General features: G+C 47.8%; 1 protein-coding gene across 15 annotated transcripts in view; it reads right to left on the reverse strand.

Annotated features, from left to right (window-relative positions):
- SLC39A11 (solute carrier family 39 member 11) overlaps positions 1 to 13962 on the reverse strand; it is a 404898-nt gene that overhangs the window by 131509 nt on the left and 259427 nt on the right. For all 15 annotated transcript variants that reach the window (XR_013354911.1, XR_013354910.1, XM_077854073.1 and 12 more), the window contains one exon: positions 6399 to 6569. Coding sequence is in view for 13 of the 15 variants with exons in the window: in XM_077854073.1 (XP_077710199.1) it covers positions 6399 to 6569 (171 nt within the window). In the remaining 2 variants the exon portion in view is untranslated. The remainder of the gene's footprint in view (positions 1 to 6398; positions 6570 to 13962) is intronic.

Raw genomic sequence — 13962 nt, forward strand, 5'->3', positions numbered from 1 at the left:
TTCTTTCTAGCTCTTGGCTCCTTCCTGCAAGGCCTCAGTGCTGCCCCTCTGAAGCTGCTCTTGCAGCACGTGGAGCCCACACAAGGGTAAAGTGAATGTCCAGGCATGTGCCACCCAGAAGCCCTGGGACCTGTGAATGCCACCTTTCATGACAAAGGAGACTCTGCAGGGAGGACTGTCCTGGATGGTTGGCTTCTCTGTCTCTCTTCCTCTGCCCCACCCCCTGTTCGTGCTCTTGCTCTCTCTCTTTCAAATAAATAAATAAATAAAACTTTAAAAAAGGGGGGGGGGGAGAAATAAAGAGATTAGACACAGAAGAAAAAGCAATGTGACCATGGAGGCAAAGACTGGACTTAGGTGTGGCCACGAGGCCAGAGGGACATCTGCCTCCAGAAGCTGGAAGAGGCAAGAGCAGACTCCTCCCTGAGAGAGGGAGCACGGCCCTGCCAGCGCTGTGATGTTAGTTAAATAAAACTGATGTGAGACTTCTGGCCTCCAGACCAGTAAAAGAATAGGTTTGGGTTGTTTTAAGCCACTGCGTTTGTGATCATTTGTTACAGCAGCAAGTGAATACAATCCTTCGTTTTGTTTCCAACCTGTCATTAAACAACCCTACCAAGATCATCTCAGGCATAAAGGAATAACTGTTACTTTTACCCTTTTTTGTGTGTTTTGGGGATTAGGGATGTTGCGGTGGTTAGGTGATTGGAGGTTCTCCTTCCAAGACCCATTTTTGTCCTATGAGTCATTCACTATAGGTAAGCTGGTAAATCTCACAAGAACATGAAGAACATAAAAGTCATCCACAACCCCGGGAATACCCAACCACTGTTAATATCTCAGTGTGTAAATTTGTGAGGTGTTGTTCCTCGAGGGAGAAAAAAAGCCCTTCTGATTAAAACTCCAAGCATCTCATGTAAAGCCATGAAATGGAGCCTAATAGGAACCGTCAAGGAAGACAAGCCAAATAATTAAAATCAACTACTGTGCTGTTCTGCAGACACAGGCAGCGACCCTAGCTCGCTCTATGTCACAGCAACAACCAGCGAAGTGAACTTGACTCTTGACTCTAATGAGAGGAAAATAAAAAGCCTGTGACTCAGCTCATCTCTTCTACGGATTTATAAATCAGTTCAAATACAAAGGAAAGCTTTCCCTGTCCAGGAGGCCCTCAAGAGTTGAATGCCATCCCTTCGCCAGCCTGGTTGGCCAAAAGAGAAGGGGAACTGGGACCCCTGGCTCTCGAATGATACCCCCTCCTCCTAGGATGGAGGCTAGATACCAAGTGCACCGGTTATTCCACATGCTCGAATAGATTTTCAGCTTCAATATGTAATGTGAGATCCTAAAAGGAAGATGGCATGGAGCTTCTGGCAAGAAGCTCCACCTATGGATGGGCGGGGGAGGGCAGGGGGGAACCTATTTGAATAATCCCCATTCAGAGTGATAGGATCACAACAGAAGCAGACACAGGATGAAGCATGGAGTCACAAAGGAAGGGATGATTAACACTGTTAGACACATGAAAAGAATATTGTACTATCTGTATTATTTTTCACAGAATCATCCAATGCCAGGGCTGAAAGGAATCACAGTGATAATTTAACACATGCGTGCACGCATACACACACACCCTGAATCACCCAATAGAGTAGTGTTTGAAGGCGATAACCTCTGGAATATCCCTTTTAAGCTCTAAATTTAACTTTCTGGCATACAAAGCCATGCGATAGAGCACTGTCAAGACCATAAGCCACTCATGAAAAGAGATTAGTAGGGACTCGATTGCTAGTTGATTTTTAATTCCACTCAGACGCAGAGAGGAAGATTGTTTTCTGAAGGCCCAGGAACCTCTGGAAGGCTCAGAGCCCTTGAGCCTGCACGATGTTGCATGAAAATCGCTCTAAGAGACAATGATCAAAAGGCTCCGGAGTTGCTTTCCCAGATAACATGTCACTTCCTCAGGAGATCGTTTTCCGAAGGACTCGTGCACCCCAACCTGTCGCCAATGCACACAGGCCAAGCCAGAGAAGGGATGTGGCATACAGAGGAGCGGCATCTCCGTCTGTGGAGATGCTGTGTCTACCCCACCAGCCGGAGGGGCTCACGTCTGATGGTCTTCATCAGTCATGATGGTTTCTTCCTAAAACATTTAAACTGCTTACATGACTGTGTGTTTGTTTCTTGAACACGGGATTTCTTCTCTGCTCTGGGGCTGCGGATGGTCTTCGTGGGGCCTGTGCATACCCAGAGCTGCCCGTAGGATGTGTGTTAGGGGGCCCCCCAGCTCTTCCCACATTCATAAGGACAACTGTGAGCCACAGAAGTTTAAGAGCACATCCGTCCTTGCACACGCCTATTAAATGTTAACCCAGCGCTCTGGGTGTGTGTGCATGCGGACCTGTGTGTCCTCGCGTGCCGGAAACCTCTGGAGGATGGGACACTTGCTAACAAGCTCTCCTTTTCACTTTCACATTAAAAGTAAATAAATAAATAACAAAATATCCCCAGGACATGTAAAACTGAACTAGCAAAGACAAGAAACTTCAAAAAAAAAAAAATCAATTATCCTTTTAGTCATTGTGAACAGTCTATCTTAAAACCCAGAGTCTCGGTGAACGTCAAAGCTCTAGTTAAACTTTTAATAAACCATAAAGGATAATGTTAAAAAAAAAAATCCCTTCAAAGGCAAACTGGTGACAGACCAGCTCTTGATACCCTTCCCATCAAAGGGCAGGAAGCTGCTGCCCGTAACTATCGGTGAGCGAAGTGCTCTTGACTGGAGTTAGCAGCCCGGGGCTCCGGGGATGGGCCCCACCGGGGCCTTGGGAGACTCGGCTACTTGCAGGGAGACCCTGGTGATGTCATCCTGTGCTGGGGCTTTCGACGACAACTGTGCCAATCAGTGATTCACATCTGGTCCAGACTTCTCTCTGCAGCCCAGACTCTGCTCCCCACTCCGAATCTGTACACCCAGCTGCCTAATCAGCACCTCCACTTGGATGTCTGCCAACAACCAAGCCTCCCAGTGCAAAACTGGGTTCTTGAGATGCCCTTCTAAAACCTGCCCCCTCGGGGTCCTTCCCATCCCAGTGGGTGGCAACTCCATGCTCGCAGCCAGTCAGCCCTGAAACCCCGGGGTCCTCCCTGGTTCCCATCTTTGTCTCACAATCCCCCACTCTGGTCTGAGCTGCCCCTGTTCACAGACCGCATTCCTAGAGTGGCCTCTGCCCAATTTCCCGGTGGCCGCCCACACCCCTCCTGGGTCCAGTCTGAATTCAGCACCTAGAGAGAATCATATGCTTCTGTGTTCAAATCCCTGGGGTGGGCCCATCTCTCAGAGTAAGAAGGAAAGTCCTTACAATGCGTCTGAGTTCCACCTGGAGCAGGGCTGACCCCTCTGTCCTCACTTTGTGCCTTTCCCTCCCACTCACCCTGCTCCGGCCACACGGGACTCCTGGCTCCTCCTCATAGGTCCAGACATGCTCCTGCCTCAGGGCCCTTGCATTGGCTGCTCCCTCTGCCTGGAACATTCACTCTGCCCCAGAGAACTGGTTGTCTGACTCCAATGCTAGGTCTCAGTGAGACCCCCCTGGCCACTCTTTAAAATTATAATTCCTTTCTGTAACAACTTGGATCTCATCAGCCCTGCTGGACGTGTCCTTTTTTTATAGCACCAACCCCCTTGAACATAACATACAAGCCAATTGTTACTATTATGTTGTCTTTCTGCCCTGCTATAATGTTAAGGATAGGAGGCCAGGGATCTTGGTCTGTTTTATGACTGATATAACTCAAGTACCTACAACTCATTATTAAAATGCAATTAATTTTTTAAAAAGGCAAGACTAGGGAAGAAATTTCCCTTTGAACTTCTCGAATCCAGACAAGCCAGGTCACGGGCCGTTACACTGGGCTTCTGATGAAGCCGACTCAGTTGGGGTTCCTATGGGCCACTCAATCCTCATTTCAAAAGACGCTTCCACATTCACCATAATAGGGACATGGGGTGACCATGAACTTGGGAAAGCCAACAATCCAGAAGAAAGTCTATTGTCAAGCCAAAAGTAACCTTTGAATCTGTGCTGATTGGGAATCATCAAATCATCCCATACACCTTCCTACTAACACTTTTGTTTCCGGTCCTAATCTGAGCTCTCCCTGAGGTCAATAAACATTGAAAGATGTGAACTCTGACCCTCCCCAACCTTCTGTCAGAATGAGCCAGGAAAGAGTCCCAGCTGAGCACACGGGAACACAGAAGGGCAGTGGCAGGTGAGAGATAGGAAGACCTCCACCAGAGGAAAGCATATTCCCGGCTTTTCAAAGCCCAGTGCAATGAAATCTGGGTTTAAGAGCACTTTTGCATTCTTCAGGGAGACAGGGAATCCCCACGGGACACCTTGAACCAGTATAGTTGTCTTATTTGACTGTCGACCCACTGGACACATCTTTATTCATTCTCAACTGCTCAGAGAAGGAGCCTTGAGTGGCAGAAAGAAAGCTACTATTACAACTGAAAAGATAAGAACCTTCTCTTCTCTACTGATGAGCATTTCCACAGGTTGAAGGTGACTATGGAGGTTTTTCAAACTGCCCTCTGCCAAGCCCTTGGTCTTCCAAGCTTGCTAAGATTCTGAGGCTGACTGTGGCCAGAACCACCTGCCAGGGCAAAGCCGTTTTGGTCACCTTTGTGCATTGGGGTCCCACATAAGACTTCAAGGAATACTGAACAGCAAGCTATAGAAACACCAAGGAGTTTTCCCATGGCCCAAAAGGAAAGAGCCAAGAGGGAAATGAGAGAAATATGCTGAAGAAAAATTGGGGAGCAAACCAGCCTACACAATCAGATGATAGAAATTCCTAAGACCAGGATAGAAATAATAAGGACAGAGCTTCCCATCGAGCGGAAGACCTGAGCTTTAAAATTGACTGGAAACAGAGGGCCAGGGTGGCTCAGTTGGTTGGGCAGCTGGCTCTTGATTTCGGCTCAGGTCATGATCCTGGGGTCCTAGAATCAAGCCCCATGTCGGGCTCCACACCCAGTGTGGAGTCTGCTTGTCTCTCTATCTCTACTCCTTCTCCTGCTCATGCACATGCTTGCTCTCTCGCTCTCAAATAAGTAAGTGAACAAAATCTTTAGAAAAAAAAAACTGATTGGAAACATAGTGTTCTAGACAGATTGAGTATATATTGGAATCTATAACATATCAAAATTTTCATTCCTTAATAATGACCCCCTCCCCCAGCCAAAAAAAAAAAATCTTCATTGCATAAGTAGAAGAATATCCAGCTACCCAAGGAGGAATAAATTGGGTTTGGCCATGGCCTTCGTTCCCACAATATTGAAACCGGAGGGTAGTGGAGCAACATCTACACGAGCTTCGAAGAGAAGAACATGCCTCTAGCAAGCTTTCTCTGGTTGAGTCACTGCCCTGAAACAGGGTGACGAGCTGGCACTATGATATGCAAAGGGCTCGGATCATATATCACCCAGGGACACTCCCTCAAGGGAGGTTATTCCTAAAACTCAAGTTCTAGCGCAAACAATGATGGATCAGATAGCTGAAGAACTCAAGACTAGGAAGTCACAGCAGAAAGGAAGGACATGAGTGTTATTAATGCTAATAACCGCTACCATTTTCCAAATGCTCATGTGGCCTAAGTACTGCACCAAAATCTGTGTCTCTGTGTGTGCGTGCACGTGCTATAGCATCTTATTTAAGTATCAAAATAAATGCAATTCATTTTGCCAATAAAGTCCTGGTTATCTCAGTAGTAGCTTTATGCCCGTTTCACAGATGGGAAAAACAAGGCTCAAAGAGCTTGAGCAGCTTGTCCAGATATGCTAGCAAGTAAGTGGCAGAGCTGGAATTCCAAGATGTGACTCAAGGAGTTCCTGAGGTTCCCTCAATTTGTTGTTCTAAATAATATCTTTATTCTTTTTTATGCTTATCTGTGTTTTCTAGTTACTCTAAATGAAACACTATTTTTCAGTTAGAATGCCAACACATTTTGTTCAATTAAAATAAATCCAAAGATGCAAAGCAAACTACCGCAGCATGCTAAAAAAGGATTCCACTGGGCAAGGGTGTTCCAGACAGGTGCTCCGCAGGAAGAAGGCAGGTAAGGCAACCAACCACCTGTGCCAAACTCTACGGAGCTCACTATTTTAAAAGAGCATTAAAGCAGAACCAGAGACATCCCACACTTATTATACGAGGTGCGCCCCACAGCAATGATGTGAGTTAAAAATGATGTCAAGAAAGATTTGCATTCTGTCCCTGAGCCTCCCCGCTGCAAAAAGGACCCAAGTCACGTTTGTCGGTGCCCCTCTTCTAGCCAGGCAGCGAGGCTGACAGAGTGACTCCCCCCTCAGGCAGGTGGCCGGACCTCACCTGGAATGTTGTGGATGGTGATGGCCAGGATGAGCAGTGCGATCCTCCTCCAGCTGCCGCTGTTGGGTTGCATCGGGGTCCCCCGCGGAGGCTCGGGGACTGCAGGGCCCTCGGGAAGGCTGGCGGCCACAGTCTTCTTCCTCTGATAGGCCTCGCCGTTCTCGCTCTTGTCTGAGCAAAGAGAGAGAGGGACAGGGAGAGTACTTTGAAACTGTGCACCCTGGTCCTTGGGCAGGTAGCAGCAGAAGAAGCTCCCCCGCCCCCCGCCCCGGGAACTGGTCTGCTTCCTACCTTCCTAATGGACCTTCTGTTCCTCTCCTCCTCCCTCCCTTCCTTTGCTTACTCATTCATTCGGCAAACACTCCCTGAACAGTGTTCAGTGCCCAATGTACAGGGACCAGAAAGGATTAAAAAAAAAAAAAAAGATGAAAGTGGGGGCACCCTAGCAATGCTTACCAAGGAGAAGCGACACTGAGGAGTGGTTAGGAGCTCAGGTTCCGGAGCCCGGCAGCTGGGCTCACTCCTGACTCGTCCACTTATCAGCTGTGTGGTGCCCAACAAGCTGTTTACCCTCTCTGTGCCCTAGTTTCCTGAGTCATAAAATGGGATAATGACGGTACCTATCCCATAGGGGAGTGTAAGGATTAAATGAGAGGCCGCAGGCAAGCACTTAGCTGCTACTAAGTGCGCAGGTGTGGACAGTGGTGGCTGTCACACATCGTGGGTGACCCCGCTCTCCTGGTCAAGCCGCCTCATGGGGACCCATCCATATGCCAGGCCCAGCCAATCAGATTCCTTCCCCGGGGATGGGGGTGGGTACTGGAGTGGGGACAGGCCCGGTGATTCAAGTGTGGATGCTCAATCCAAAAGGTCATATACCAGCAGCCTGACGTTCCACGCAGGAAGGGCACAAGGAAGCATTGATGGGTGATAGACGGAAGCAGGTGTACCACCCAGATAGACACACAGACAGATGGACAAATGGCAGCCTGGGTGTCACAGGACATTCTGACCCTCACAGGCTGACTAAGGTACCCAGCCATGATTTCATGAGTTAACTGGCTAACCAGGCAACCCTCCTTGCAAACCTTCCCCTTGGAGGATATATTTGAAGGGTGTCGTTTCATAAGCCCAGGTTATGCCAACTACCCACGGTCTTCTCCTGGGTCATTTGCTCATTCCTAACGGAGGCAAATCGCCTGGGTCTGAGGCCAAGCACCCAGACTGTGGTGATGCTCAGCATGGGATGCAATGGTGGCTTCCTGGAAGAGCAGAGTCTTGAGCAAATTGCAGAAATGAGGTGGCACGAATGGAAAGGAAAGTCTCTCCACCACGAGTGAGTATAAGAATCCGCAAGTCATAACTCAGAGGTCACAGACAGGACACATGAATGTGTTTTTAGGATCCCCATCCTGAGTAAGGCACCCATTCATCCCAGTTCGGGTCCACCATCCTGGGGGGATTACGCGTGTCCCTTTTCACTCTCAAAGTGCCCTGGTTTGGAAAATAAACAATGTGGCTCCCCTGGCTGTGGGAAACAGCAGAAGCTTGACAGATGCTCTGCTGTGTCGGGAGACACAGTTGCTGAACTGTGGCGGTTCTGCTTCCCTTCTCCATACATTTTCCACTAGCAGAAGAATTCTCATCTCTAAGCTGGAAGTTGCAGAAAATTTTTTCCCAAAGTCAAATTAAGAAACAACAGGCAACTGTAAGGACCCTGCTGGCCCTGACCAGGGGCCTCTGGAGGTGCCTCTCCTTACTTCTTTGGCGAAAGGCAAGGTAGGGGTGCTCACCCTCTCAGATGCTTTGGTTAAAGACCAGTCTCTCGGGACATCTGGGTGGCTCAGTGGTTGAGCGCCTGCCTTCAGCTCAGGGCATGATCCCGGGGTCCTGGGATCGAGTCCCACATTGGGCTCCACGCAGGGAGCCTGCTTCTCCCTCTGCCTGTGTCTCTGCCTCTCTCTGTGTGTCTCTCATGAATAAATAAATAAAACCTTTTAAAAAAAAAAAAAGCAAGACCAGTCTCTCCCTATGCAAACTTGATCCGGTCTTTTTTGCCCTTTTAAGATGAACCCGTCAAAGTGAACACTACTTTATATTTCCAAGACAGGGAAAAAAAAAAAAAAAAGCAAAAACAAACAAACCAAAAAAAAACCACTTCTTTTGAAAATCATTTTGTCTTTGTTCACTCAAATCCAACAGGTAAGCGTGAAGAGGAAGCAAGTGCCAAAGGGCAGGCTGACTCAGGCTGCCCCAGATCCCAACCTGTTCTCTCTCATGACAGCTGAATCTCAGTCCCCAGAGAGAGGAGGCACCTCCTACGGATCCCCCCAAATGCAGGAATGACAGCTGCCCCCAAGTGTCAGAGGCCACAGCTCCCATAACTGGCCTCTGGGGACACTGATGTCTCAGCTGCAAGGCGATTCCTCCCAGACACTATTTGCACAGGATGAAGCTAAACACTCCTTGTGCAGTCTCCACACCAAGTGTGTTCGTGTGTGTGGACACACATAAGCACGGGATTGTTCACCTGGCACCCCACATATCACACAGCCGTCGTGCACGTTTGCACACGTGTTTCTCGACACCCACGGGGGGAAGTTTTTTTACACCTTTTAAGCTGACAATACTCGATGACTCAGACTGCAGAGGCTGGTCAGAAAACTGAAGTACACATCTGGGACCTCGAATCCATAAAAGCGCAAGCAAAGCAGGCCCGAGCGACACCCAGGAACTAAGGCATGGGGTGGCGGAGGGTGCTCGCCTTCTTCCTGGGCCAGTCGGAAAACACCACCAATTCCTTGGGCTTCCTTTGAGCGCACAGACCTGACCTAGCTCTCCAGTGGGAGTTGATGGGGTCGGGGGTGGGGAGGCCACTCTTCCCTTTGGGATTTTACAATTTAAAAGAGAAGAGACAGGGATGATATGAATAATTCCTTTCAATCTAAGGGCAGAAATGTAGACTCTCCGACAATCTCTGAATTTTGTCAGGGTCACAGAAGGATTGGACTCTGAATCTCCTGCAAATAATGCACAGTGAGCAACGGAGATGGGGGCACCATTAGGGAATTCCGGCGGCATACTAGTGTTTAATAGGAACGATCGAGAAGCAGAAAGAGCTGTTAATGGAAGTAGAGCTGCACATTCCGCCTTGGGGCCCCAGCGTGTGAAAGCTGCTGTTGGTGCCTCCCCTAGTGGGACATGGGCACAGGAGGGGGGCGGTGAACACCTGACATGCTTGTTGAAAGCAAATAAGCCACCATTTGGTAACAGCCTCTAATGAGCCTGCAACGAGGAAAATTAGTCCAAATAAATCACTACAGAGACTACGGATGCCTCCTGAGCAATGAATCTTCTCACCTCTCCTGGCAAGGCAGGTCCAACCACTGCACACCAAGAGTAGAACACCAGCGCTGTGGGCAAAGGATGACCACCTCGTGGAGGCAACTGCCAAGCCCGGGAGGGGGCGATGGGGTGTGCCAGAGTGACAAGAACCTGTGAGATGTGTTGAGAGGGGAAAGGTCTGGACACTCAAAGCAAGAGTTGGCAAAGAGGAAGGACATTTAGAGATGGAACAGCCCATGTCGGTTCAGAAACGCAAAATGGCATCAGTGACATCCAACTAAGCCCTGGTACTAAGAACTTTTCCTCAATCCTTCCGAAGGCCCCAAAAAGGAGGAGCTTAAAGAGCTGAGAGGTGGAGATAACTGGTCCCAGCCCCACATCACCTGTCCTAGATGGATTCAGGAGCCAAGCCAGGTCTTTGACTCTAGAAGAGACCTCTTAACCAAGGTCCTGGTGTTGACTAGGGGGCAGAGGGGTAGAGCGGTGATCTGCCACGGTGATCTGAAGGGTGGTGAGAGTAGTCACTGCCATGATATTTGGGGGCTTGAAATCCCAGATGTTTAGCTTGGAAATGTTCAGGGTGCAGAGAGGGTCTCATGAGCTTGCATCCCATGACCCCAGAGGTGGGAAAGGCCCAGTGGAAATCTCCTGTCCACAGTCATTACCATTCATAGACAACCTGAAAAGGATGCACGGAAACAGTGTTTCATAATAATAGCTCTACTATTTCCAAGTGTAAAGCAGCTGTAAGTAGAAAATAGTTATTAACATCAAGCAAGGAACACGGGGTTTACAATTCTTTCAGGAAAGTAGAAGAAAAGACTTCAAAGCTCCCCATTATCAAAGGAGTTTTTTTTTTTTTTTTTTTTTTTAATTTAGGCTCCAGCATCTAAGAATCTACACAAAGAAGGGACCCACTGCTGGGGCCAGCTGGTTGTCCCCCAGTTTCATCTTTCCTGGGGAGGCACAGCACTGCTGCATTTGAGAAGGACCGGAGGGGAACAAACAGACCCATCGGAGGCTCCCTCTTCCCGCTGAATCACAGGGTGAACTTATGTGACACATTCACACAATCATGCGTGTGATTCTCATCCCAACACATCGTATCATAGAGCAAAGCCACCCCTGGTCTGGCGGGCACAATCTAGGCTACCATCGTGAACCCTGTTGCCTTGGGGAGGCCCTGTCCCCTTCAGGGTTTGACCTTCTCTCCGGTGAAGCAAAAAGTGCTGACATCTCTAGATCAGTGACTCTAAATAAACCATTTTGAGTCAGCAACTGCTTTTGAAAGTAAGGTGGAAGCTATGATCCTCTCTCCAGAAAAAAAAAAAAAAAAAAAAGAAAAGAAAAAGAAAAAGAAAAGAAAACAATACGGGGCACCTGGGTTTCTCAGTGGTTGAGCATCTAGATGCCTTTGGTTCAGGGTGTGGTCCTGGAGTCTTAGGATTGAGTCCCACATCGGGCTCCCTGAATGGAACCTGCTTCTCCCTCTGCCTGTGTCTCTGCCTCTCTTTCTGTATCTCTCATGAATAAATAAATAAAATCTTTTTAAAAAAATTACGACTTTGAAAAAATTTTTGAATCCTTCTGGCTTCAAGGACCTCAGACCAAGAACATCATGCAAGACAAACGCTACATTAACCCTTGTTTTCATAACCCATGGGCCTGGTCCCTGCAGGGACACAGGATGTTTGCTGTTCGTCTGATGATGTAACCGGCCAAATCTAATAGGGCCCAATGAAGGAACCTCAGCCCCCAGTGAATGCGGCAACACTAATTAACAGATCACCAGCCGTGAGAGCTTTAAAAACATCCCCAAGACATCAATGGAAATGATTTGGTTGGATTAGCACAAATGGGCAAATCCTCCTCTGCTGAGCACAGAAAACTTCAAACCTCTGGAGAAGTGTCTTCTTTCTAAACTCCATTTACAAAACACAAAATGAAGAGTAGTCAGTGATACATATTTACGATGTACTATACATGCACAAACAAGATCAAAAGCAGGGAGAGGGGAGAATTTAACTATATTTTTTCTTTCTTCTGGTTTCCCAGAGAATCACTGATTTGCGGGAAGAAATTCAATTATTGTCACGAGTGTGACAGTGCTTGTGAAGAATCTGGTTCTGTTTCTTTAATCATTTCTGGGATTAGCATGACTTCCTTTACGTAATTAATGCCGAATGTGAACATGAAATAATGACTCGACATGGGTTAGCATCAACCGTGGCACATAGAGGAGTCAAGGACCATGGAGGCCCTTCCTGACAGTCTGAAAATTTAAGAAGGAGCCAGGTGGTTCTCCCAGTCTTGACAGATGACCTTTCAGCTCAAAGACATCCAGAACTAAAGGCTATGACTATTTCTAAACCTATCCACACTCATCCATACTTTTATAAAGTGGTAGACGTAACTGGATTAAAGAAAACGTCCCCAATATCCTCACCACACTGGCTGTCATTTGTTCCTACCCCTTGTCCAGTTCATGCACATTCATGTTTTGCATATTTGCAGTCAGTGCAAATGGTGAAGAGAATAGATGGAGGATTGCACTGCCTGCCATGGGATGTGGCTCTGTTAACCATGAGATCAGGGCTCTGCCAACCACAGGATGTGGCTCTGTCAACCATGAGATCAGGGCTCTGCCAACCACAGGAAGTGGCTCTGTCAACCACAGGATATGGCTCTGTCAACCATGGGATCAGGGCTCTGCCAACCATAGGATGTGGCTCTGTTAACCATGAGATCAGGGCTCTGCCAACCACAGGATGTGGCTCTGTCAACCACAGGATATGGCTCTATCAACCATGGGATCAGGGCTCTGCCAACCACAGGATGTGGCTCTGTTAACCATGAAATCATGGCTCTGCCAACCACAGGATGTGGCTCTGTCAACCATGGGATCAGGGATCTGCCAACCATAGGATTGTGGCTCTGTCAATCATTAGCCATAAGGCTTCAGGGGGATGCTGTCTCTGTGTCTCAGTGCTTTTGTGTTAAAATGGGTTTAATACTCATAACTTCTTAGTAAGGTTTCTATGAGAACTAAAATGTGGGTAAAGTGCTTGGCACAGTGCCTGGCACATAAAAAGCACAGTTCATGTCAGCGATTCCTATTGATTACACATCTTAACGTACAGTTTCATATTCTACTTCTTTCACTTAAAACTAGAAATATTTCCTACATATCTCAGCCTCTGTGACTCTAGTGTTTAAAGCCTTGAGGGAATTTTGCTTAGTTCTGAGCCCATCGTTTGCAAAACCATCTCTTTCTATGCAAGTTTGAATGGCCACTCTTACCCAGATGCTAAAAGAGGCAGTGCCCCCGTCTTGCCACACGGGGGCAAACTCCTTCTGCTCCCTCCTGCCCAGAATGGGCACCGGCCCAGGGAAAGTAACTTCTTGACCGCAGGCGCTCACTGTTTTATGGCTTCATGATTTATATATACCATGGAAGCATAGGGCTGACCTATCCCAGGAAACACCCCAGCATGTGAGGAAGGGTTCCTATCACAGACAGGGAATCTTAGTGCAATGATCGTTGAATCTTGCACGTGGCCAACAACTGGTTAGCTAACATTGAGCTGAGGTGGAGCTGTACGGCAGGTGCATTTTACAAATGGCAAATGCAGGGATATGCCTTTGAAGATAACCATGAAAATCCTCTTCATGTATCCATCTCCCTCTTTCTCCTCTCCACTATTTTTTCAAAGTGATTTAGGCTTCGAGTTCCCAGAAAGAGAGCGGTGTTTGTTGCAATGGTAAAGCAAATTTAATGCTTGGCTTTTGATGTTCTGGGGGAGGGGCAAGTCTTGGTGGTTTAAGGGAGAAAAAGGATGTTCAAGGGGTTAATCTTGACTCTTCAACATTTGTTTTTGCCTCAAATGCCATCTTTAGAACCCATTGGGCACTTGAGACATGACTCAGCTGTGAGGAACTGGGAAGGTTTGGGTGCTGGAGGCTTGCGATGGAACATGGTCTCTCTTTTTTTTTTTTTTTTTAATTTTTATTTATTTATGATAGTCACAGAGAGAGAGGCACAGACACAGGCAGAGGGAGAAGCAGGCTCCATGCACCGGGAGCCCGATGTGGGATTCGATCCCAGGTCTCTAGGATCTCGCCCTGGGCCAAAGGCAGGCGCCAAACCGCTGCGCCACCCAGGGATCCCTGGTCTCTCTTTTGATGGAAATAGGATAGCCAAGATGATGCCCCTGGGAGA

The sequence above is a fragment of the Canis aureus genome, chromosome 16 (assembly GCF_053574225.1).
Source record: "Canis aureus isolate CA01 chromosome 16, VMU_Caureus_v.1.0, whole genome shotgun sequence".
Lineage (NCBI taxonomy): Eukaryota > Metazoa > Chordata > Mammalia > Carnivora > Canidae > Canis > Canis aureus.